This window comes from Callospermophilus lateralis, chromosome 1 (genome assembly GCF_048772815.1).
Source record: "Callospermophilus lateralis isolate mCalLat2 chromosome 1, mCalLat2.hap1, whole genome shotgun sequence".
In the NCBI taxonomy this organism is placed as follows: Eukaryota; Metazoa; Chordata; class Mammalia; order Rodentia; family Sciuridae; genus Callospermophilus; species Callospermophilus lateralis.
The window spans coordinates 85,269,340-85,296,730 of NC_135305.1; the positions used below are offsets into that span (position 1 = coordinate 85,269,340).

A 27,391-nucleotide genomic window follows, 5' to 3' on the forward strand; every position below is an offset into this window, starting at 1 on the left:
ACCCAGCCATAAAAAGCCGACTACTTGACTATTGACAGTCGCCCTCTTTGGAAAGCATACAATATGTGGTAACCCACCAAGGAAGCTTAATAATGATACACTTCCCATAGTGAATGAGTTTTGGAAAGAAATCAAAGGATTCGTTTGAGCAAAAAGAAAGGGGGAAATAGCAGGCATTGAATTGGTACCAAGAAAAACAATCTGTCTTCTGCTTTAAAAATGATTCCCACTCAGATGGGCTTAGTCTCATCAGTTAGTCAGACTAAAACCAATGGTGAGCTCACTTAATGTGAACATGTGGGAGAAAATGCTTTCATTCCATACCAGAGTAGAACATCTGCCTTGTAGGAAAGCAGCCCTTCAATGGGAAAAGCCCTTCTCCTCATAAGCTGGGCTTCACTTATGTCAGTTCTGAAGACCTAAGAATGCTCTTTAAACATGATGAATTTTCAAAGGCAGGCTGGGTCCTGGTAGGTTGATTGTTGGTCGGAATGTGTCATAGAAATGGGAGAACATCTCCCCGTTGCTAGAACTGCCATCACTATTTCCACTTGGCTTAGTGGTTGACACATTTGGTTAACCATTTTGTTAGCCTCTGGTTAACCGTGTGTGGTTTGAAAACCTTACAGAAGTGGGCACATTTCTAAATATAACTTATTCATACAAAAACAGTCCCATAGGGTGCTATTCCCTCCTCATGCACCATATCAAATCCAGACACTCTTGCTGGCATATGGTGAAGGAAAGAAACCACTTGATATTACCACTTTGGTAATTGATTTATCAGGAAAACACAGTAGAATGGACAATTCTACCAAAAAGGGAACTGAGCTTGCTTTGAGTTTGGAATATTCTGACTCAATCTTCTGTTCACTTCTCTCGCACAATAATTCTTGCATTTTTCAGTGTAAATCAATAAATACCAGAACCATGGGGTGGAACACATTTTCCACCTCTAGCAGAGCCAACTTGCTTTCACACTTGCCCCTCTTCCCGTGTTTTCTTTCCTGCCCTCGGCCCTTGCTTCTTTTTCTCCTTCTTGCCTTCTCCATTGTGCTCTTTATTATCCGCCATTTTTCCTCTGAGCAGGAAACTGCTGAGCTAACCAGGCTGCACCACAAAGAACAAAACTCAGGTTCAAATTTCTCCCCTGTTTCCTTTACTAACTTCCAAGCAGGAAACTTGACATTGCTTCACAAAAATTTTCTACATCACCAAAAGGTGGGGATTGATCTTTGTCAATATCTGCAAAGAGCTTTGTCCTTTCTGAAGGAAGGTCCTGACTTAGGGCGAGCTACGGTGTCACAGTCATTCCCTGGTGAGCCATTGCTTGAGAGAGATGTGGAGTTGGAAAAGAAATCGCTTGAGCTGGGAAAGAAGACAGATCATGAAAATGATATCTTCAGCTTGTCAAGAGAGAAATTCTTGGAGAAGCCATTTTCAATTAATAAATCAACCAGAAAGCTTTCTATTTGGCATTTTTAGAATGGTGCTCAGTTGTGACAATGTGATTTAAAGAGATGGTTACACACACACACACACACACACACACACACACATATTACTTATATTGTAGGCAGTAAAACAGTAGATTTAGATCTCTGTTTTGTGTGTGTGTGTGTGTGTGTGTGTGTGTGTGTGTGGTTTTTTGAATTGTATACTGTGGAGGTAATAGAAACAGAGAGGTAAAGAGATAGCTTAGCAAGGGACTGTGATTCCTCTGCTAAAAATTAGACAAGCAGTTAATGCATTCTGATTGTCATACCATCTGAAAAAAAACTTTTACAAAATCTCTGAAACTAGGGGGAAAAAAGACATAGAATACTCAATATTTTCCAATATTCAGGTATTAATGGAAGTTTTGAAGTATAGGTAAGAACCAGCATGATTTAGATATTCAAATCTTCACAGGCATATTTCAAAAGCTCTTCCTAAGTGTAGCTTTCTACTATATACATGCACATGTGGCTGGATTCTTCATAAAGTGAGTGGCTCTTCTTTGAAATGCTTTAAATGTAGAAGTGAAGGGGAAAGTGGAGGTTTTGTGTTTTGTGCTGGCTTCCCCCCTCACAGCCCCGTTCTCTCTGGTGCTATTTGCCTAAAGCGCTACAGATTGTGCTGTGATGGATCTTCTTGTTTGTGATGATTATCCTTCACCCTGCGTCTCTCAAAGGTTTCTAGAGGCCCGTCCTGCTCAGAGAGATCAGACGGTTCACAGGTAGCATGATGGATTCTCAGTTGCTCAAAGCTCAAGCACTAAGGATAAATGTTGTCAAGTGGGTTTGCTAGGTTAAGGACCATGTAATTCAGACCAAACAGAGGCAGGCCGGGGACTCTTGTTCAACAGGGCGGTAGACCCTCCCAGTGATTTGGCTATTGGTCCAGTGGCCTTGGACCACCATCACTCACAGAGTCCTAAAAGTAAGTCAAGCAGAAAACATACTCTCTTGCCTCCTCCCATTCTTCTCCTGTGATCATGTGGGAGAAAATGCTTTCATTCCATACCAGAGTAGAACATCTGCCTTGTAGGAAAGCAGCCCTTCGATGGGAAAGGCCCTTCTCCTCATAAACTGGGCCTCACTTAAGTCAGTTCTTTAAACATGATGAATTCTCAAAGGCAGGATGGGTACTGGTTCATGGTGACCAGTGACACCAGCAGGACTGAACACACATACACCCTCGGATGTGGATACCAAGAGACAAGTTAACCATACTTCCTTACAATCATTGACCTCATAATCAGAGGGAAAGACCGCGAGACTTCTTAACTACAGTAAGTTTCGGGCCCCCTGGGCTAGAACACCAAATGTTTCCAGCAGGGGCCTAATGGCCCCTGGTCACAGCTGGAATGAAACCAAAAGAAGACAGGCCTATAGAGCAACTGATTTGGGTAACTCTCCCAAGGGCTAGACAGAGTGTGTTCAGAGAAACCTCCTCTCCACTTCCCTGAGGGCTTTTTAGTCAAATGTTCAGACCCAGAAGTTTGGACATCAGAGCTACCAAGGTGTTTCTTGGGGATGGAGCTAAAGGCAGTGGCTACTGAATGTAGCTGCCCTCACAAGACCATGGGGAAGGATCTGCCAGAGAACTGGGTGATATGGCGGCAACTATCTGCTCCCTTAGAGCATCCCACTCCCAAGTCTTGCACCTCCTACATCAAGTGCTACAGTGGGATTATTGTCATGATGGTCACCAAGCACATACCTAGGCACTGTTGTGCATTTAAAAGGGTACCTTTTATGTAGCTAACGTTACCAGCTGACCATCTTGCTTGGGATTATGGGAACTGTAACACTGAGGAGAAATCCTTTCCATCACTATTCATTTCACCATAATTTGCCAAATAATTAGGTCACCCACTCAGGAAAGGCCTTGTGATACACATATGGAGTGAAGTTTGCTGTGGGAACTTGAACTCTGAATTTCCTGACTTCTGTGCAATTAAAATCCCTAACTCAGTACTGCATTAGCATGGATTTTCCATAGTGAGTTATAAATGCAAAGTTCTATGTTTCATATGTATTTTTCTAACATATGTTACTGCCTATGTTTCTTATTAAATGCTCGTCCAAAATAAAATAACAAGGGATTACTTTTTTTTCCAATAGAATTTTCTTCTATAAAAGCTGGAAATAAGCCCTCACCTAAAGTTACCCAGGTTTGCAGGTGCTGAGTTTTTAGGGGTGAGTGGTGTGTGCCAGCAAGACAAAGGGCATTATTCTTCCTGCTGTCACCCCCAGAAAGGGTTCTTTCAGTGGAGAAAATTGCAAGCCAATGCTTCAAAGACAATACACGGTTAGGCACCACTCTAGGAAACTTTAAGGCAACAAGCAGGCAGGCAATCCACAAATACTTATTTTACATTCAGCATGTATTCAGTACCTTTAAAATTCCCAAGGAAACCAGCATATAGTATCTTCCAGGGCTGAATTAATACTAGAGGTCATCCTATAGTGCCAAAGGAGCTCAGTGGCAGAACAAATCGATAACGTTTCACGGAGGTATGGAACTATTGATAAAACAAGAAAAGTCTATTTAAAGCTGAACTTGACGAGCGTCCCCCTTATCCCTTCCCTCTAAATTCCTTAATAACCCCCATTTCTGACACACATGCATGTATACATTACCGTCACCACCACCACTGCCACCATCTCTACCCCCAAACTGAATCTAATGTACGGGTCAATGCATCAGAATTGCTTTTAACAATGAACACTTTTTTGAAATAGGAAAACCTGCCGAGACATATGAATACAAAGATGTTCATCCCAGTAGGTGACAAATGAGAGCAGGGTTCATGTCCATCCATACTCCCCAGAGAAAACCCAGAACCTATAAGATGTGATATTGATATCTTTGGTGGGGGTAAGCCAATGAAGTGACTCAGGCTTAGACACATGGGAGCCTGTGCAGAGACAAATCAGATTTTGGTTCTCTAATCCAGTTTTATGGATGCAGCTGGAAAAATCACATCAACTGCTGTGATGATCTTTACAGTGTTAAAATCCCTGCATGCTTCAGTTATATATATATATATATATCAAGCTACATCTTCCTTAAAGTATTTTGGTCAGGGTATTTTTTTTTTTTTGGTTAGTTTTCTTTGTTTCATTTTTGTTAATCAAGCATAAGCTGTTACACTGTGTCCTGGTAAATTTCTCTTAGTAGACAAGTTCTGGTGGGTCCTGATTCTTCAGCGGCTGCCTAGAACACCTTCTACTAATGTTGTGTCACACACAGGGATGGCTATGGCTGCTGCACAGCCTTGTTAGTTGTAAACCAGCTAGAAGATGTTCAAATTGCAAGAGAAGGAGAGTACTGGTATCTTGCAGAGGCATCAACCCCCCTAGAGACAAATACTAAAAACTTGGCATTAACTTTCCAGGGCAAAAATATGTTTTTGGCCTTTATCATTTTTACACCTCTGTTTTGCTTGTGGTGACATTGTAATGGATATTATTGATCATGCAATGAAGTCGAGAGTTTCTATCAGCACCCTGTTAGAAGAAAAGAGATTCTTATTTTGCTTTACCTCTTACTTTTTATATATATTTTTAAGGAACTGGGGATCTATTCCAGGGCCTCACACATGGTAGACAAGCACTCTACCAGTGAGCTACACCCTCAGCTTTTTGCTTCTTTTTTTTTTTAAGTTATTTTCAAAATTGAGGTAAAATTCACATCATATAAAATTAACCATTTTAAAATGTACATTTCAGTGGCACTTAATGCATTCAACATGTTGCATAACCAATCGCCTCTATCTAGTTCCAAATATTTTCATCACCACAAAAGGAAACCGTGTGGCCGTTAAGCAGTCACCCTCCCTCCCTCCTTGGCAAATACTAATCTGTTTGTGTCTCTATGGCTTTACCTATTCCAGATATTTCGTATAAATAAAATCATACAAAGCGTGACCTTTTATGTCTGGCTTCTTTCAATTAGCATAATGCTTTTGAGATTCACGCATATTGAAGCATATATCAGTATTTCATTTCCTTTTGTGAATGAATATTCCATTGTGCTTTATTCTGAACTTTTAAAAATCAAAAGCAAAACAAAATATTTTAATACTAAACAAAAAATGTTTTAATTTGTTTTCTTATTTTTCCTCAAAAGTTGGTTATCAATCCCTTCTCTACCCACTCAACCCCCATCCACAAGACAGCACCACTCTATCACACTAATTCTATATTTTCTTATGGTTTATAGTTTCTTGTCTCATCACATATCCCCATTTCATGGAGAAGGAATTGCAGCTCCAGGTGACAGCCCGGGTTGATGGAGCCAGGCTTTAAAATCAAGACTTCTCACTCCAAATCATCCGTCTTCTTTTTCTGAAGTTCTCCATAATAGCAGGCTTTTCTTCCCTTCTTTGAGACATTCATACAATTCTGTTTTCCAATAGAGATGGACTCCTAACACTTAGCAAGTACCAGCTGCGATCCCTTTTCTGATGGAATAGGGATTCTGCCTCTTTTGATAGGTAGATGAAGACACCTGGATATGTGGTTTATTTATCAAGGGACTTAAAAGCTGCCTTAGTATTGTTAAGACTAGCTTTGGCTCTCAGAACAGCAGTTTGTCCTGATATTTACTAAAGTGGACAGCCTCAGAGATGCTCACAATTGTGATGAATTAGAACACACAGTTGCTGAGTCCAAGAGATGCAGAGAAGTGATTATCTGAAAGAAAACCGTTCTATAAATGTTCACTTATTAATTTCTTCATTTAACAAGAACAAATTGAAGATTCACTCTTGCAGAACTGTAATTAATATATGATTTAGATATTAATATGAAAAAGGCTAGCAGTGAAATTGCTAAGATTTGTCTCTGGGGTTTGTTGGGCTCTGTAACCATCAAAGTGCATTGTATCACCTTGCTCTTGGGTGTGATCAAAACCTAGTTCTCACCCTTGCTTACACTAGAACCAGTGATGTTCCACTCTTCCCAGGTACCATTCTTATTTGTGAGATTTCCTTGAGTCATTTTCCTATAAGCTTGAGTATCAATCTACAATTCAACCTTTTTGTGTTTGTACTGACTACATCGTTTCTAATATTTTCAGAATTAATAGTTTTTAATGCTATAAAATGAAAAATCCTTATGAATTTTTTTTCTTTCTTTCTGAGTCATGCACTGTCCTTTTCTTCCTAGGTCATATCTCCTCCCAACCTGATAAACTTATCTGAAGTTTTATTATCAAACCAAAATCTAAAGCAAAAGAATATTTAAATTGTGCATTATTGAAGCTGAGTTACTTTACGAGAATTTTGAAAGAGGGGAATTTCATTCCAAATGATTAAGACAGTATGATTTTGGTTCATTATATTAATGATATGCTTGAAATATACTTGGAGTTTAAGAGTCATTGTGTGGCCAAGATCATGGGATAATTCTCATCTTGAAGCCCAGGTGTGTTGGGTATTAAATCTATTTCCACCTTGGCCAATGAAGCTCATAGTATATAACTGTCCCATGATCATCATGGAGAGTTGTCTTTCTGCCTCTACTTCTCCTCAAGTTCAGAGCATTTATAATCATTTGTAATCATTAAATTCAGTGGATAAATATCAGTTTGGGAGTTGTTGTTATTGCTGCTGTTTTGCTAACTTGGAGACTTAATTTCAGAAATCCTTGATAGTTAGAACAAAGTCACTAATCATTAGTATTTAAAGACACAGCCAGTGAAAATTTATAGTCTCATACCATTAACCTTCTGGCCACTCAAAAGCCTGTGTTGACCACTTCTGTGACCTGCTAAGTTTGGGGTGTTGGGGGAATGAGAAAACACACACACACATTTTAAACCAATGGAGAGGATATCCATAGTAACTGTTTTGCCTTAGAAAGGAAATACAGATTTTGTGATATTTGTATGTAGACAGCTTCTTATGTGTGGTCAACCCAGAAACACTACATTTTGATATCATATTCCTTTCTGGAACAAACCACAACAGCCATTTATAATTAAAACTTTTTTGAAAGAATGCTCCAACGCCCCCCACACACACTCAACTAACTTTCAAATAATGTTTAATAATTCGGCTTGGCTTTCAGAGTCAATAAAGTCCAAGCAATCTGCCTTACTGAAGATGGAGAAGAAAAGTTTTAAAGTCCCACAAATGTTCCTAGTTGGCATGAGCAAGCTGTTAATGAGAGAGAAATTGCCTGGGGTGGGTGTGGGCGGGTGCATACTCCTGCAGGAACGCAGGCATGGTTGTGGTGGTAATGACGGTGCATGTACCTGGGCCACACAAGACCTGCTGGGACGCACACCAAGCTATGTGGGAAGTGAAAGAGTGGCTGGGTCCCGGCCATTATGGTAGTGGCCACACCGGGTTGAGATGATGTGGACAGCTGGCTTCTTACCAAGACTTAGATCCAGGGCAGCAGCCCACCCTCCCATCAGGAACAGTGAACAACGAGCTGGTAAAATACACAGAGCAAGTGAAAATGACCCCTATTGACTGGATCCAGCTGTGTGTCACGCTCTGTGAGTCTCTCCCAATTCACTCTTTCAAGTAAATGAATGTGGTAAAAAAAAAAAAAAGGATAGAAAGTCAACGGAATCTTTTTTTCTTCTTCTTCTTCTTGCTTTCTATGCTGCGGGACCTTCTCAGTCATAGCCCTTGTTTTCAGAGCTGAAAAATATGTTTATTTGCTCATTAACTTCCTTCTCTCTCCCTTGCCTTTTCTTGGCATTAGGCAGAATGTTATTTAAAACAAGACACAGTTCAGCTTCAAAAAGAAAAAAATCATTCTGCAAAATACAGCTTGGACTCATTTACTGGTCATTTATCATTGCTCAGAGAGTGGGGTACAAATATCTATATTTGGTATATTTTAATGATTTACAGTGTGGTTACTCTTATTGGCACCGGTATATAGGGAAGCAGCAGGCTCCTTAGGACTTTGAGAAGTGTCCCAGACTGTTTTGAAGTGACATGGAGAATATTAAATGTGGCACATGCAGAGCAGCTTGATAATCGTTTATCTTCACTGCTTTCCTTCAAATATGATGGCAGCTGATGTTTAGAGGGTAAACTTAACCCAGAGGCCTGAGGCTTTTTGAAGGAGACTCTCAGCCTTCATTTCCATAGGTCAGAGTACATTTTTTCTCACCAGTGCTTTCAAAAAAGCTTTGTTTTTATGTATCTTCCGTTTGCTTTGCTTCAGACAGTGGGCAGGTAATAATGTGCCTAGTGAGGTGCCTGGCACATAGTCAAGACCCAGTAAATATTTGTCGGGTGAATAAATAGTTAAATGGAATGTTATTAGCATTGCTAGTGTTATTGTCTTGGCATAGAACATGCAAGAACAGACTTGAGGCAATCAAGTAATTTCCCTTAACAGTACAAGCTAATTATTTGAGAGATGAAGATCTGGTGCATAGTATTTATTTGTCAGGCTCCATTTGCTCCTAATTAAAGGGGGAAAAGTTGTTTGTAGCATTGAAAAGACAACACGATGCCCCACTCCCAAAGAGCTTTTTCATTTTCCATGCCTCATTTTAGGGAAAATATATCAAGAGGAAGTTAGTGTGCATTCATTCCTCTTATTTATTATTTGTGTTTTCTTTTTCTTTTTCTCTGTTATTGTTTTCTAGAGGGCAGGCTGGGTGTGGAGCCCGAGATCTTTTGATAGTGCTTTTATAGCCCATCTGCCCACAGGCCTCCTGCAGTTGATTGTCCTAACCTGACTGATCAATAAAATCATGTTCCCATACAAATACCATTTGCAGTGACCCAGGATAAAAAAAATGCTGCACCCCTCATCATAAGCCTCAGAAGGTTTCATTCAATCCTTCACATTTCCACTCATCCATTCCTTCCAAAGATATTAATTCCATGTCTAATATGTACCAGGCTCTGTGCTAAAGCTGGGAAATTAACACTGAGCAAAATCCAACCTGGTTCCTGTTCTCCTGAAACTTATGATCTGGGATGAGTGATGGATATTAATAGAATAATCATACTAAAAACCATACAACTAAACACAAACGCAAGCTTTTTTCTTTTTTCTTTTTTTTTTTTTTTTTTTTTTTTTTTTGGTGGTGAGGATTGAAGCCAGGGCCTCATGCATGCTACACAAACACTCTACCAGTGAGCCACATTCCCAGCCCTACAAACTAATTTTTTTTTTTAAAGGAATATGATTCTACTGGGACCATACACTATCAGGAATTGATTTACACTGATTGATTTACACATGGAAGCTTTGATCCTCATCCCCTGAACAATACAAAGACATTTCTAACTCTCCAAGGTGTAGAAAGTGGAGGAGGGAGAAGGGAGGTGCAGACCTTAGTCCTCCTTATCTGTATTTTGAAATGGGGTTGGGGGTGTCAATTCCTTGCAATGCACAAGAGAGGTGAAGATGTTGAGTCCTGCGTGGCTCTGTGCTGCAGGTGAGCTTTCTGGAAATTCTCTCTATCCACCCTCCCCTCCACCAAGCTCCAGAGAGTGTTCGTGCCTGGGGCTCCAGTTGTCTGCTAACAGACACACATGGCTACCACTGGACCTCACAGCATGACCTCTCATCTTGACACCTTTTCTAACCCCTTCTCTTCTTTTTCTGCCTTTCCTTTTGATGATGGAGAGGTGGCTTAACACAATTTATTCCTGTTTCTGTCCAAGGGTGAATAGTATGCCTTCCCCACACCTTCTTTCTGGTACAGAGAAAAGCTTCTGAGGTAGAGCACCTCCCTCCTTCCCAGCGGCTGAGTTCAGGAATGTGGCCCTGCCTCTCCCCTCTCTTTTTAGCTTTGCAGGGGATTAGGGATTTAATATTTATAAAACATGGAATAAGGTCTGGCACATATTGAGTGCACAATTAATGGTAGTTACTACTGTCAGCTCTATTCACTGATATAAAAAGATGTTAAAGATATAGTGGTAAAGTGACAGAAAGCAGATTACAAAGCTACCTATTAGAAAAAGGGTTTGCATGAACATATCCTTCTAAATGCCAAGCAAATTTCTGAAGGTACATGTATTGTGCTAGAAATATACCACTGCAGAAGAATACAAATGCAAAAGTTACATGTAAGGAATGAGACAGGGGCTTAGGAGAAGAAGGCTAGGCAGTAGTTGATTTGCTTTCTTTTACTATGCAATTATATACTTTTATAGTAATGAAATTATAAAAACATAGTTTAGAAAGTTCAACAATACTATCTACTAAATCAATTTTAAAAAGAAATCATGGTTTCAACATAATTTTTTTCATGCTGTTTTTTCACTCTTAAATTGGGAAATATCATTCAGAAACTTTCTCAGATTAAAGAAACATGTAAAGCAATTCAATGGCATTCATTTGCTGTGCTGTTGTCAGAGGGTTTTTAAATTTTATCATGATTCCCCTGTTGTAAAATGATCCTACTTGTTCGTCCATCTCTACCTATGCATACAGAATTCTCTGGAATGTTGTTCACCCACCAGCATAAACAACACATTTGGCTCCTGTGGGGCTGATGTCATTGCACTCTAAAGCATTGCTTAAAGTTTTATAATGAGCATTTTTATAAAAACAGTGAAATCATTTCTAAACCTTGAAAGGAGGAGCATAGTTCGCTTTCCTTTTTAGTGGTCAACACAATGTCAGTGTCTGTCTTTCCCAGGCATTCAGGAAGCAACCTTCCTCAGGATCATCTTTACGCACGTGGGTATTACCATGCAGTCCCATGAACACCTTTTCATGAGAGGAGGCAGGTGGATTGGGTGGCTACTGGATCAGTAGTTGGAAACGTTTTCAACAACTATCTGCATCACTGAGTATGCCATCCTGCCCTCCTTAAAAAAAAAAAAAAAAAAAAAAAAAACTAATGGAGTTTTTTTATGTCTAAAGATTATGATTAATTGAATTAGTATTTTCTAATAGTTTGTTGGTTGAGAATCATGAATGTTGTACAGAACTGGATAAGGTGACTTTGATCATCATTTAAATGCAACTCTCTCTTCTTTCACTGATTACACACCACTGCCATCAGGCAGATAAGAGTCCAAATCTGGAGAGAACTTGAACCCCTAGTAAATACTTGATGAAGCCACCATGCGCTTGCCAGTTAGACTCTCATCTCTGGATAGGATACATTTCCAAGGAGTAACTGTCTTCCACAGTACTTTGCTCATTGTGCCCCTTGGGATGAGGATGATAAATGCCTACATAGAAGAAAAACAATTTTGAAGAAGCTGGGATATATTGATAACCAACTGGTTCTTTGGAAGGGGCTTAGCAAATTATAACCGACCATCTGATTTTGTACAACTAAGAGCTAAGAATGGTTTTGACATTTTAAATTATTAAGGAGGCAAAAACAAAAGTAGAGCAACATTTTATGATGTGAATATTATATGAAATTCAAACTTCCTGTCCCTAAATATTGGTGTTTGGGAAAATAAACACCATGCTCATTCATTTACATAATGCCTATGGCTGCACAAGGAGTTGTAACAAAGACTGTCAGGGTCCATGATGTTGAAAAGATGTACTGTATGGCTCTTTATAGAAAAAGTTGGCTCACTCCTGCTTTAAGTTCAAGTAGAAGTTTTTTGTGTGCTGTTTGCTGGTTAAAGAGTTAAAGAGCAATGCTTTTGTACTAGAAATATACCATTGCAAAAGAGTACAAATGCAATACTCGAGATCATTCTACTTTCCTCACTTCCTTGTCAAAGTTGGAAGAAAGTAGCTAGGTGCAATGGCACATGCTTACAATTCCAGCAGCTGAAGCAGAAGGATCACGAGTTCAAAGCCAGCCTCAGCAAAACTGAGGTGCTAAGCAAATCAGTGAGACCCTGTGTCTAAATAAAATACAAAATAGGGCTGGGATGTGGCTCAGTGGTCCAGTACCTGTGAGTTCAATCCCTGGTACCCACCCCCCAAAAAAATTAGTTGGGAGAAAGTAACCATGTTACTTTATCAGAATGTTAGATTATCAGAAGGGACCATGAGAGAACTTAGTAACAACTGAAGAGGACTTGCATACTGCCTCCAAAGCTTATGGATCACTACTGCTAACTTGAACTCTAACAGCAGTCTTCCTGCATTTGAAAATCTGAAACATTTCTTCCATGCATCTGAGAAATCTTTTGAGAGGTAGAATCTTTAATTCTTCTGATCCTTACAAAATGTAGCAACTTATCAGATGGGAGCCCTCTGTTCAGTGGTGTTATCATATTGAATGGTTCTGTTTGGTTTGCACTTGCATTTGACTTTCAATAGAATATGGTGAATGATTACAGAGTAGGAAATAACTTTTAGTGGAATACCTGATCTTTAACAGCTATGGCTGACATTACTCCTCCTACCTCCCACAATATATGAGTATGTGTTAATACCGAAGCTATCCTGCTACGAGTAGCAATGTTGACAATAGTACTGTAAAATATTATCAAACTGAACCCATGAGTCAATTTGCTTCAAAATTCCCATTGTGTCCACTAGTGAGCTCATTGTCCTTACTTGTTTTGTTCTGTTGCAGAGGCTGAAGGCTGCATTGACTCACCACCCTGCTGCCATGTCCAACGGGAATATGAACACCATGGGACACATGATGGAAATGATGGGCTCCCGGCAGGACCAGACGCCACACCACCACATGCACTCACACCCGCATCAGCACCAGACGCTGTCAGCCCACCACCCCTACCCGCACCAGCACCAACACCCAGCACACCACGCTCACCCTCAGCCCCATCACCAGCAGAACCATCCACACCACCACTCGCACTCCCACCTTCACGCACACCCAGCACATCACCAGACCTCGCCGCACCCGCCCCTGCACACCGGCAGCCAAGCACAGGTAGACCCTTTCCATGATCAATCTCCTCTTCTAGTTCTTCTTGATAAGGGTGCAAGCTCTAATCGTGTGTGTGCGGGGTGGGGGTGGGGGACCCTGCAGCAGCCTTGCTTGACAGGCCTGTGTATTCCATAGGACCTTCTGGGGAGCTGTGTTCATTTCCTGAGGCAGCAGTTAGCCATAAGGCACTATCAGATCATAATTTCTCTAAATATTATAGTAAATTTCAAGCCCATTTTGTTGGGAGGGAGGACCATAAACTTGAAGTTCTCCGAAATGTATTTTGCAGCATATTTCAAAGCTGCTCCTAAAAACAGTAAGATAATGGGAGGATTAAGAGGAATTTAAGCTAATGATGAAAGATGAGTAAAAAATGAGAAAAATGAAGTTAATTCTAACCCAGGTCTATCTGTTATAGTTTAAAACATCCTAGGGACTCAAATTTGTCACCTGTGAAATGGAAGTTAAATACAAAGGGCAATATTCCTGAGTGGCAGTAAATGTTAAAATCTAAAGAGTAACAATTCATGCAGACAAAGAAGCTCCGTAATGGATGCTAGGGCGTAAGGTACTGTTTAAATGCTAAGGAGAGGTGACTCATCCCACCAAATGTGAAATGCGTTGGAGGAAGCAGAGAGCGAGCGAGCCAAGCTCATAGATGATCAGACCAAGAGAAAGGTCAAATCCCAAGGGTGGAGAGTCACCAGGAGTGGCTAAAAAGAAAGCCAGCATTTAGACTAAACTGAAAGAGAGTTGGGGGACCAGGCAGACATTATGTCACCCAGACCAAGGAGAGAGGCGAGTCCTTATACAGGAGGGGGTTTTAGTAAGCAGATGGAGGGCACATCCAAGAACATGGCTGGCCCCAGACACTTTGGATCCTCCAGTAGGATGAGCTTCGTCAGTCCTCTCCACCCATCCTACACTGCCAGGTCCCAACCAGCTGTGTCAGAACCCTGTCGGACGCTTGGGACCGCCAGTAGCACTTATTCACTGTCTCCTCCATCTTCCTTCTCTAAAGACAAGAGCTTTAGAGTGGCAGAACGGTTCTCTTTCCAATTTACTTGTTGTGTGACTGTGGACAAAGAACAATGAACCACCCTAAATCTCGGTTTTTACAAAGTGGGGTAATCATAGACTACATTCATAGGCTCTTGTGAGTATTAAATCTCTGTAGAAGTTTTCAAAATGTGTTAGCAATGATAAATTCCAAACCAAAACAATTCATAAGAAGTTGAGCAATAAAATACTACCTGGACCTTTTTAGTCACATTTTTAGTAAAATGTTGTACTGGGACATGAATTTAAAAGAGAGAAAGGAAACTCTCAGATCAAAGCTAGGCAAATCAAGTCTCATATGTACTGAATTTTTAAGGAAAGGAAAAACATCAAGGTTTGGTTGCCTTCTTGGGAAAGTTATTCACCAGCAAGTTTAATAGCTCCTTACATATAAAAGTCATTCATTAGCTAAGTACCAATTAGCCAATTGCCCTCTGTTTCAAGTCATTAAGTGGCCAATTGTATATGCAATTAGTTAATTGCTATTATAATTAGCTGTACCAACAGTTTCTTTTTTATCCCATACTTAAAAAAAAGAAAAAAGAATCCTGGTTTGGTCTTGCTAAAATTTGAATGATAATTTAGACTGTATTCTATAATACCAGTCTTCAAATTTTATCAACTTGGCTGATCACAGAGATCTTGTCATATTGCTTAATAGTATAATTATCTGTATAGCAGGGATAGACATTTATAAAAGTCCTTCTAACTCTGAGACTATGAGATGTCTTGGAATAAATCCTGCTTTTTCAAGAATCACAATTCATTGTTTGATCCAAACTGGCAGAGTATCATTGCCAAGAAAATTCCACTTTAACATAAAATGATAATTACCAGGAACACAATTTCTGATTGTAGGGTTGCATTCGCAATTTTTCCTGTTTCTTATGATTATCATGCAAAAATAATCATATTGTAGGTCCAGGTGTCACTTCATGGACACCAGAAATTTCTCTTAACCAACTTCCCACCTCCCTTAAACCCAGAACCTGCACTACACCCAAAACCACCCCATCTGGCTTACCCCATTTGGGCAAAGGCACAGGAAAAGCATAACCAGTTGCAGGTTGATTGAAATAGGGGAGGACCTAGTTTTGAAAGAGAGATCCCTGCAATAGAGATGGAAAAACCAGTTTTGCCTAGTCTTGCCTGAGACTGGCAATAAGAGATCGCTAATTATTCACAAAAGAAACAGTAAAGGCAAAAACCATCACAGAGCACTTTCCCTCCTACTGCTTGGCTTGTCAGGAGTGAGCTCAGGAGTTAGCCTCTGAAATGACCAGTGCTACATCTTTGCCAATAACAAGGATTATGTCATCATCAGCAACTCTGATGAGTAAGACCTTAGACAATTTATTTTGCTATTCCTCTGTGATCAGGAGGAAAGGCGTCGCCAATAAAGAATTTTAGAAAATGTCTTTGCTTTAGATAAAATTACTGAGATGCAGTCCGACCTCACTCCTGAGCCTGATTCTTTTACAGTTAGTCATAGAAGGTTTGATAGAGGTTAGGATTAAAATCTATCACCATCAGTCAGCTGATGTCAACCCGTAGCCATCATTAGTACAATTACAGTCATCCTGATTGATTTCAATCAGAGGGTTGGAATGTGGTCGAAAAGGTTGTTTGTCTTCATTTTTAAAACTCTTTTGCCTGTTTTTTCTGCAGGTTAAATGTCTCTTGTAAAACAACTTTATAGGTATTACAGCCATAAACCTGAGTGACTGAGAAATAGGAGAGGTGGGGGGAAAGCATCCTTTATTGAGAATGAAGAAGGAGGAAGGAGCAAAGTGAATTAGGGAAAGCATTAAGTGTCCAGACATACAAAGAATCAGCTGTAGAAATTTCACAAGGTGCTGCACCGTCTGCCTTATGGAGGGAAATAAAGCTACATGTATGGGGGTCTTCAAAGCCTTAGATGTCACTGAGTCCCATGCAGACCTTACAAGAAGTTTATAAGCATAGTAAAACTTTTTAATAAAGTGTTCTGCCACTCCCAGGACTTCCTTATGACGTAGGTATGTGGTCATGTCCGCTGTCCCTCTGTGTCCTACACATGCAGCGGAATCAGGGCAGCTTCAGCATCAAAGGCCAGGCCTCCCAATCACCTGGGAAGCTCTCAGACTTCTCCTCCACCTTGCTCAGAACTCTGAGGATCAGCAGACCCATCTAGAGTCTGCAGGTCCAGCTAGTCCTGGGCGTGAAGAACTGTGAAATAGTGAAACTAGGATTCCAGCCATCTTCCTGTTTCACGGGGTTCTTTCCATAAGAGTCACAGTGGTGACAAAGTCCCAGAATTTGTCTAGGGAGGCGGTTGTAACACGCCTTGAATGAAAAGAACCTGCCAGAGGTTTTCTGCAGATAACAGTCGTCAGTGACGTGGCAACCTGGACCCCTCTGTTTTCACCCTATAGCCATCCATTGGCTACTTGAAAGTTCTTTGGAAAGTACCTTAAATAAAAACATTTCTTACACCTGAAGGAGAAAAAAAAAATGTTTCATCTATCATGATTTGGCCAAATGCCTGTCAGGGAAAAATCCACCCAACAACATCTTTTCGTAAGTCATTCCTGTCTCTGGGTAAAATATCAGATTAAAGCTCAGTGATGCTTTTTCTTTTCTTTGGTGAGTGTGATTTCATTGTTTATTTCATTCATAGAAAACAAGTTTGATGTGCTTACTAAAGCAACTGGCTTCCTGTGCTCTGCATTATAAAGTAAGCTCCGGTTTCTTCCCTTGTCTCTCCTGGTTACCATGGCCTCCTCCCTCTCTGTGCCCACAGGTTTCACCAGCCTCGCAACAGATGCAGCCAACCCAGACCATACAGCCGCCCCAGCCCACAGGGGGACGCCGGCGAAGGGTGGTGGATGAAGATCCCGACGAAAGGCGGCGGAAATTTCTGGAACGGAACAGGGCCGCTGCCACCCGCTGCAGACAGAAGAGGAAGGTCTGGGTGATGTCACTGGAAAAGAAAGCAGAAGAACTCACCCAGACAAACATGCAGCTTCAGGTGCAAGGCCACTGTCTCTTTCCCCAGTTCTCCAAGGCCCTGTGCACAGTTGGTATTTCCTGCCGCACAGGCTCTTGTTGACTTACAAAGTCCTACCACACACTTCGCCCTCAGAGGAGGCTCAGGCCTACTCATCCAGCTTTATTAATTCTGAGACAAACAAAATAGTCCATTCAGTTTTCAGTCACTCCACCTACAAAGCTCTGAAAAGGGAGGACCCAGCCAGCTAAGTCGTAGGGCTGAGAGCTCAGGCTTTGATCAGACAGTGGTTCAAACCCTGGCTCAGCAGTGCTTGCTGAGTTTAACCTCCCTGACTCAGTTTTCTCATGTATAAAATGGGAATGGTGCCTTTAGAGAGTGTTTAGAAGAAATAAATGAACTAATGTCTAAGGAGCAGTTGACACAGTACCTGGCCCAGAATAAGTCTTGAACTGAAAGGTAGCTGTTCAGCTTCGCCAGGTTGAGAGGATCCCTTTGGCTTATGCCCTGTGACCTATATTTTTTGTTGAGTGGAAGAAAGGAAGGTTTATGGTTGTTATTTGGCTCTGAAAGAAAAGGCAAATTTCCATCTTGTTTTCAAACTCAGTAAGATTTGAATCATGCATGAATTTTGCTTTTCATGAATGGCTTAACTGGGGATATTTTATAATAAGGCCACTTCTGGAGTGTTTGGAAAGAAGCCGAGGAAACTCTAATACCCAGGGCATAGAGCACACATAGTGCACTTCAGGGTCTTTGTTCTGGCATCAAAAGAAGAGCAGTGCTCACCCAGAAAAACAATTGACATGTGACAAATAGAGATAGCAGTAAGTTAAGATGATAACCTCCAGGAACTAAGAGGATGGCCAATAAGCAGAAATGGGTGAGGTGCCCAAGGTAGGGAGGCCAAAGTAGGGAGGCTATGGACCTTAATAGTTCATAGATCACCTTCATTCCCCACCCCACCCCAACATCTGGTCCTTTGTGCATCCTTAGGAAGAAGCAGTTCATGTGCCAAATCCCCAAAGCTTTGGCTTTTCTTTTTTGGTTCTGGGGATTGAACCCAGGGCAGCTTAACTACTGAGCCACATACCCAGCGCTTTTTAAAATATTTGAAACAGCATCTCACTGAGTTGCTTAGGGCCTCACTACGTTGCTGAGGCTGGCTCTGAACTCATGATCCTCCTGCCTCAGCTTCCAGAGCCACTGGGATTACAGGTGTGCGCCACCACAGTAGCTCAGCAGCCTTTGCAGTTTCAATTTCACTGAATGGAAATACCCTTAGGGCATTCAGTGTACAAAGGGAAAGTAGATGAGGAAAGTTTTGGTTATACATGGATGAAATTTCATAACTTATAGAGGTTGACTCCTCTCCCAAATGTATTATGCTTTTTTGAGATGGACATAAGCAAGAAACTGGGAAACATGACAAGATATGGGGAAGAAAATAACACACCAATTGCCCCACACCCCAGTTTGTATGCTACATAAAGGTTGGGACTGTGTCTTTTTACCCCTGCCTACACTTGAGAAGTGTTAATTGAACCAGTGGATGAATTCTCCATCTCTGGAGTGGCTATGAATTGGCCACCCTTGGCATGGATGTGATTTCAGGGTGTCAATCCACTGAGGAATGGCTGGACCTAAGTATCTTTAAAGCCACTCCTAGAATCTGGCAGGCACAGTAATCTTTGAGAAGCTTTGAGGTAGAACACAGATAGGGTTTTAATATTAATAGTCACACTTTCATCTTGATATTTATTGAAAAATGTAATTAGAACCTGAAACCTGAAATTTCACAGATATTATTGGTAAGGATAAGACTAAATCATTTTTAAATGATTTGATTTGCACATACATGTTAATAAAAGCTCTGGTCTATGTAGAACTAAAAAATATTGCACAGTGGTTCTGCAATGACTAAAGAGGGGATCCAGGAATTTGCTCCCAGTCCTTAGGGCTGCAGATGGATGGTGAAAATTTGCAGGTTTTTCTTAATCTTGGCACTGTTGGCTTTTAGGCCCCATCTTCCTTTGTTGTGATCTATGTATTGTAGGCTACTGAGCAGCATCTTTGGCCTTTGCCCACTAGGTGTCAGGAGCAAAGGAGCATATCCCCCCCTCCCAAAAGTGATAACCAAAAAGTCTCCAGACCTTGCCAAATGCCCTTTGGTTAGAACTGGGATCGTGGTAGTGGTGCAAAATCAGCCTTTTTTAAAAAACCACTGGCTTACCAGCTGGCACTTTAAGTCAGTGGTAAGTAAAATGAATCCTTGCCGAGTTCCTCCAGGTCCTAGGAGAGAGCCAGGAAAGCAATGATGCTAGTTGAGTTTGAGGTCAGGTGAGTTCATGACTTGACATATACATATTTATGACTGCTTTCACAAAATACCCAAGGTAAATTTACCCTTTACTAGACCACTGATTTTTTTTTTTTTTTCATTTCTTTAGAGCAAAATGGCTAGGAAAAGGAGATTTTTAAGAAATCTAGCTCCTGAAAACCAGGAGGGAAAAATCTATTGAGTTCATGTAACAGAAATTAATATCCTTTGGTTATTAATGCAGAGTGCAAAGAAGGAAAAACCTCTTAAAAGACTGAGTTGTTGATATTTTCCAACCACTGCTCTGCTTCAGAAGGACAGAAGCCACAAGCGTCCAGTGTTTTCTGTGACGTTGCGGCTTCTGCATCTTGCCCTGTGATGCTGGAGAGGATGCTGCAGATATTCTGCTACCTTTGAGTGACCCTTTCCCTCTCACTGGACCTTTGTCAATACAAAAAAGGTGTCTCTCTTGAGGCTGGTTCAGTAAGCCAAATTTTAAGTAAACAGAAATGGAAGGTGCTAAGCAAACAAACTCCAGCCAAACGGAATACCCAAGGTCTGGATGGCCAGCTGCCACGGTGGGGTTGTTTTCCAGCATAGAACCTTCTAGTTAGGCTGCAGCATTTCAGATTGGAAAAACCAGACCTAAGAAAACAAAAATCAAAACCCCAGACTTCATTTCCTAGTCGCACAACAAATCTGACCAAGAGGTCAGCACAGGTGTAAGGAATTAAGGGAAAATTAGAAACCACCCAAACTGACATTTTATACAGGGAGAAACTGAGTTTCAGAGAGATGAGGAGACTTCCCAGATATCACCCAACCAGTAAGGAGCAGAAGGAGGAGTCCAGCAAGACTTCTGTGAACCTAACCCACTGCTTTTCGATCTTTCATTCTAAAAAGACCTTAAACTAAAGGAATTCCCATCCTTCTTTGTGATACAGAGTGGCTAAAAATCACCACTGATGTGGTGCTCAGTAGACCATTTGAGTTCAGTAGAGGATATGGAAATCATCTGCACTTCCATGGGTGCATGGAAGTAATTGCTTTTCCTTTTTAGTGCAAAGACACATGGTCTAAGTTGCCGCTGAAATTTTAGACACACAAGCCCAGGTCTGGGACTTGGCAAGAGAATAGGCCAGATGGGAACTGTTGCTTGACAAATTGAAAGACCTTTGTTGCAGAGTGAACCAAACCTGGTCTCCGCTAATCTAAAAACAAGAGGGGGCGGTGGGTACATCGTAGGGCCCATTTTGATAATTATTTTTTTGGCACGAACTATTGCTCACACCAAAAAAAAAAAAACATTCTGGATTTATCACATATCAAAATGACATTCCCCAAACAAAGAAACTGTAACTGAAGCTTTTAGGGACTCCTTGGATTACTTGTTTAAAGAATGTTATCATAGTATTGAAAAACTTATGGATTTAAAAATAGATCAGTCCAACTGGATTTTTCCTCCTACAGTCTCTATTTAAATGGCTTACTGCTTTAGAGTAGCAAACTCAAATTAGTCTATAATTTTAAAAAAAATGAAAATTGATTACCACAAAAGAATCAATACTTACTATTTATACTTTGCTCTACTGAGACCTAGAACTCTTATTATAACCTCTATAGGGGAATTTTACAACTGGTGATTTTCCTTGATTCATAAAGTAAGGTAATTCAGAGTAAGAAAATGCCTCCAGAAGTCCTGGCTTTTATTTCCCTATTGGACTTAGAGGCCACATTTGATTTCTTTCATGCACTTTGAAACATTTGCTATCTGATTGTTCCCTTCCAAAATGAATTCAAGGTGATTCTACTTATGTTACCTTGAAAGGATTTTTCTTAAAATATAGTCTAGTAATTCTGCATTTCCTACATCAATCGGTCTTTCAATATGGAATCTTTAAAATAATTCTGCATGTGCAGAGTACACAACCCATTCTCCTTTTCTAGGACAGTGATTCTTGACCTTTCTTAAGCCAAAATGCCCTTCTGGAAACTGATGAAGGTGTCATACTCGTTCACAATGTGGACACATGTATGGACATACAAAACTTTGCTGTAAAATGAAACTATACATATTGCTTTAGAATCTGCCCTGATGAGGCCAGGAAGCACATGAGGTATTGAAGCTGGATTCCTTATGAAATTCAAGACCTGAAAGATTAATAAATATATTTGAGAATATTAATGGCAGTCAACGAATGAGTACAAATCAAGATTGGGTTCTTCATTAGAGAATCAGGTAATTCAGTTTTTCAATAGAAGGCAACACAAAAACACTCATGGAATAAGAAGCTGTCTTTCTGGGGCTGGGGATGTGGCTCAAGCGGTAGCGCGCTCGCCTGGCATGTATGTGGCCCAGGTTCGATCCTCAGCACCACATACAAACAAAGATGTTGTGTCTGCCGAAAACTGAAAAATAAATATTGAATTTCTCTCTCTCTCTCTCTTTAAAAAAAAAAAAAGAAGAAGAAGAAGTTCTCTTTCTGGGAGGAACGTAGAGAACTAGTACAATTGTCTTGTTTGGTACCTGGTTGATGTAGCCATTTAGGAACTCAACAGCCATTATTCATTCTGTCTCTCCCTCTCTCTCTCAGTAGTGGGGATTGAACTCTGGGACTAATCCTTTATGCCCACCCACCAGCTGAGCGTTCCTTTCTCTGATAGATCTGCACCATGAATTCCTGTGCCTTTTAGGTCTTTACTTAATCTTTACAGTATCATAGTTATGTGTGTACATGATCTGAACAGGAGGCTGACTCTTCTTCTTTACTGAAGATATTATTTATTTTTCAATCATAACATGACTACAATGACTAGCGCGTTACATTAGAAACATGTCCATACTCACATATATCTTTAAATGATGGTCAATTTTTACAACACTCTCTGTGTTTTACATTTTTATAGACCTTTACAATTCTCAGGGCCTTGGTTTCTATACTTAGAACATATTGGTTTGTTAGTAAAGTGTTTTGATATTCAGAGGAAACAGAAGACTAGGAAGAAAAAAAAAAAAAAAAAAAAAAATATATATATATATATATATATATATATATATATGCACAATGTTCAGAATTATGATTTGCTGCTATTCTATAGTAAAACAGTTTTATAGAAGCAAAAGGTTCATTGTGAAATGGTTTGGTGTGTGTAGAAACCCAGAGAAAGGGATTCATATTGTTTTCTTTAAAGAAGCAATGAACTCTTCATGCCTGGAGAGCAAGTGTTACCTTCAAAGGGTCTAACTGCCCAGAACAGGGTGGCAGGAGAAAAGGAGCCTAAACTCACCCTCTGCAAGATGGCCACCAAGCAGGATTAGTTTTTCTTCCTGAAGTTCAAGAAAGCGAGAAAACTCAGTTTTCGTTTCATATTGGCTTGTTTATCATTTTCTAAATTACAGTAGAAAAGTGTGAATGCACTAAATTTGGAACTCAATTCCATTTTCAAACAATTGTTCATATTATCTGAAGCTGAGAACCTCTACTCAGAGGGCAGATGTCCAGGAATGGTGACTTCAGAAACATGTTATTCCTGTGGTCAAAATGCAAATAACATGACATTTCATCCTGAAGCATACACACACACACACACACACACACACACACACACAATCTGTGTTTCCTTGTCTGTTTTGTGGGTTTTTTGTTTTGTTTTGTTTTGTTTTTAACCAGAGATTTCTTTTATGTGATGGTCTAACAATGACTTTCTTTGATCGTGTTATTTTATGCAGAAGGAGAACTGGGAAAAAACAAGGATGTAGGCATAATTTTGGAGAGGAAAGAGTTAGTGTTTAAGGCTAACATAAATTATCCTATAAATAAAGGGGTTGACAAGGGTCAGTTTGGGTTGTGACAGGACCCCTTATCAATCCTACTCATTGGGAAGTGGGACGTACTGTTTACCTTCATGAATGTTCTCAGGTTTAAGAGCAATTTTCCTGTGCAATTAAGTGACTTATTCATCATTAAGGTTAATTTCTCAAACAGGCATTTTTATTTTGTAGTTCAGAGGAGAAAGGGAAATGCTTTTGTAGATGAGATTTTTATTACCTTGTTATTAATGTTACTCAGTGTGCAGTTACTTATAATGTTGTACTCAGTGTTTTAAATGACTTTGGAAATGGGAGATGTTATTTGAAACAAGTTTTAGTTATTTTAAAGTAACATTTAGAATCCCATCCTTACTTCTTTATGTGAAAAATACACGCCTGCAAAGCCAAGTTCATATGGCAAGTGTAGATACAACTTAATGACAGCAACATTCAATACCCTTTTCTGTGCATGCTTTTAAAATTTTTCCTACATGTGAAATATAATGCCTGCCAGCCACAAATCAGCCTTAACCAGAGAGAGGGTATTATTTATCACAAATTTAAAACAGCTTATTTTAGATAGTGTGATGTTTATAGTTTACTTTTATCAAGAGGAAGCACCTTCCAGCCAACCATCTATTCCACATTCATATTTGTAGACAATGGGTGCCCAGCACACTGTTCTACAAAGCTATGAACAAGTCTTTGTGGATTACTACATAAAAGTAAAAATTTAAGACACTTATATGAGTAAATAAAACTCCTACAATCTTGATATTGTGGAAGAAAGGAATTTACAGACTGAAATTAGCCAAAATAGTTAACAGACTGATCAAATTAATCCAATCACCACCCCACATGTTATTACTTCTTGTCTCCCTGGACTGACATTTTCCTGACAGTAGATAGCCAACACTGTACTATGTGCTTCAGTGCTCCCTTCAAAGTGGGCCACAGGCTGGGTTGCTCAGTCACAACCCAAATGGAACTTCTTGTATGTGCTTCTCCTTGTCCTGTATGGAATGTAACCCTGAAATTGTGAAGGTTATAACGACTAAATTTATTGAATATTTAGCATGCACTATGCATTGTTCCAAGTGTTTTACATCTGCTACCTTCCTTAACCCTCACAATAACTCATATGATATTGTGGTGTTTCTATCTCTGTCTTACAAATGAAGTTGGCAGATCTGGGATGGGTGTTATCTTTCTAGAATCAGACAGAAAGTATGCAGTGGGGTTTCTCACCTGCATCACCTGGCTCAAAAGCACGCCTAAAATGTGTGCAACACTTCCATGTCTGGCCTTTGACTAGAGTTCAGCTCTTGATTTAAAGTCTGAGTGCTTAGTAAATTGAAGGCAAGCTACAAACTTTCAGATGAACCCCTTTTAAGTAAAATGGTCTTATTGTCATCTGAACATAATAGAAAAGGTTGCTAGTTTCATTGTTGAGACGGCATAGGGCTTTGGGTTATACTCTCTGATCTTCTCAACATGACTTTAATCTGTCTCTTTCCAGAATGAAGTGTCTATGCTGAAAAATGAGGTGGCCCAGCTGAAACAGTTATTGTTAACACATAAAGACTGCCCAATAACAGCCATGCAGAAAGAATCACAAGGATATTTAAGTAAGTCCCAGACTCTTGCTTTTTTTGGTATCCAGTGTTTTGCCACAAATTTTGTATTGAATTTTACTGAAAGAGCAAAGGAAAGGGTAGTGGTACTCCCAGGCATATATACTGGAATTCTTGAATGCCTATTCTGCTAGGAGGATCCCTCTTTACTGACCCCATCCAACATCATACACACCTCCTGGTGATTTGGGCTATGCTTTCCCTGGCATTCTATATTGCAAAATACTATCAAATTCCTGTTTTGTAGCTGGTAAGAAAATAGCCTGCTGGAAGCCATTCACCAGTGAGTGGCCTGTCTACTTGAGAAATCTGTAAACTGGGAAAAAGGCATTTGGTGAACTGCTTCCAGTGCCTTAGCATATACTGCATGGGACCCACTGAGCTGAAAAGCTAGTGACCCATTTTCAGTTTACCATTAGATAAACTGATCTTGATCCCAGTTTCTGCACCCAGAAGTCAGTAGGTTAAATGCTAATTGAATAGGGGTTGGGGGAAGGACCAGTGGTCTGTGGCTGAAGGTCAATTTATTTTCAAATAATTTTTTAGATTGAGCAACACAGATTCTCCCTCCACATGTGAGTATTTTTCCACATTTGATATATGGCTGTTTATCTGAGAATCCAAGATGGGGAAGTTCACACATCAAGACTCAAACACATGAAATCATTTTGCCGAAACAGGAAGCATGGCTTTGCTTGTAATGATAAACCCAGGAGGTATAGCTTTGTGACCCCAGTTTAAAATGAAATTTTGAATTCAACTTCCAGAAGAAAATGTGCGCAACCCTTCCATGTCAAGTCAATGTCTGGTCCTGTTTTTATTCTGAGGAGTTTGCAAGTCCACACAAGAAAAAGCTATATTGGTGTGTGCATATGTGTTTTTTCCTAGGTCCGGAGAGTAGTCCTCCCGCAAGTCCTGTCCCAGCTTGCTCACAGCAGCAGGTCATCCAGCATAACACCATCACTACTTCCTCGTCAGTCAGTGAGGTGGTGGGAAGCTCCACCCTCAGTCAGCTCACTACTCACCGAACAGACCTGAATCCAATCCTTTAAAATGCACGGGTCAGACCATGCCTCCAAGAAGAGCTGTAGCATACCATGCACCCTTTCTCCTAAGGGCATTTTTAGAATTAACTCAGAGCTGGAAGACTCCTCAGCCCTTCAAAGACTGGCTTTCATTTTTATAGTTACTATGGAAATGTTGTCTTTTATACTTAGTTATATAAGAAAAAAAAAGGGAGTTATGCAATTAATATCTGTCGGCTTGGGAAACGCTTTGGTGCTTTTCTCCAATTTTCTGGTACCAGTTACTTGTTTATAAACGGAACCTCTTCTGTATATAGCCATGGTTTCCCTCTTATCAGTTCCAGCCCTTTGTCTGAAACAGTGACTCTTGTTAAAACACAGCTTTTAGCCAAAATGAGGCATACCTAGATGTCAAGTGAGACTGATCAAGGTAACTGGGTAGGAAATCTGATGATGTCACAACTCATGTTGAGCTTGCGCTGTGACATCACCAGAATCCCAGATTAAACACACAGCCTTTCCGCAACTGTTTCTGTCTTACCAGAAAACAAATTAGAAGATCCACCCACGTCCTAATAAAACCACCAAGCACCTCCCCTCCTCTCCTCTTCTCTTGGTCCACTTGCTCAAATGCCCAATTTCCCTCTCTATTTACACTTTATCTTGGGCTCCCTGTTTACTCTTCATTTTAACCTTCTTCTGTTTTATGTTTTTCCCCTTTAGCATTACATGTGAAGAAAAAAAATAATGTTTAAAGAAAAGAAAAAGCAAACCTCAAAAATGTAGACTTAGCCATTGCTTCATTTGCCTGTGACCCACAGCTGGAGTTCATTCAATTCTCGATTTTTACAAAATAGTAACCAGGAGATGTTTAATGTGCCTGATTTAAGGTTTTTAATAATCAGAGCAAATAAAGGTGGTTTAGTTATAGGTGAAGCACTGTTGAATGCCAGCTGTGGAGACAGTAGGAGAGGGAGATTTGTAAGCCCCAGTTGTGAAAGTCCAAATTATGTTGCGGGGCTATAACATCACACCCTAGAATTACAACTGGTTTTATACAACCTGTCTATAATGTTGAAAATCCATGCACTATATAATAATTCAGAAGGGCTCTATTCACTACACAGATTACATTGTTCAATCATCAGCTGCTAATAGCCTAAGATTTATTATTATTATTTTTTTCTTAAGCCTATAGAACTAGCTCTGCTGTTCTGGTGGGTGAAAGCAGACTCACTCCTGTAGAAA

General features: G+C 40.1%; 1 protein-coding gene across 3 annotated transcripts in view; it reads left to right on the forward strand.

The window, feature by feature from the left end:
* Window positions 1–26,624, forward strand: part of Creb5 (cAMP responsive element binding protein 5) — a 322,169-nt gene extending 295,545 nt beyond the window's left edge. For 2 of the 3 annotated variants that reach the window (XM_076835867.2, XM_076835858.2), the window contains 4 exons: window positions 12,985–13,308; window positions 17,147–17,374; window positions 25,004–25,112; window positions 26,007–26,624. In XM_076835867.2, coding sequence (XP_076691982.1) covers window positions 12,985–13,308; window positions 17,147–17,374; window positions 25,004–25,112; window positions 26,007–26,170 — 825 coding nt within the window. In that variant the 3' untranslated portion in view covers window positions 26,171–26,624. Of the gene's footprint in view, window positions 1–12,984; window positions 13,309–17,146; window positions 17,375–25,003; window positions 25,113–25,664; window positions 25,693–26,006 lie in introns of those variants that run through there. The other variant, XM_077106107.1, reaches the window with a different exon arrangement.
* The last annotated feature ends 767 nt before the right edge of the window (window positions 26,625–27,391 follow it).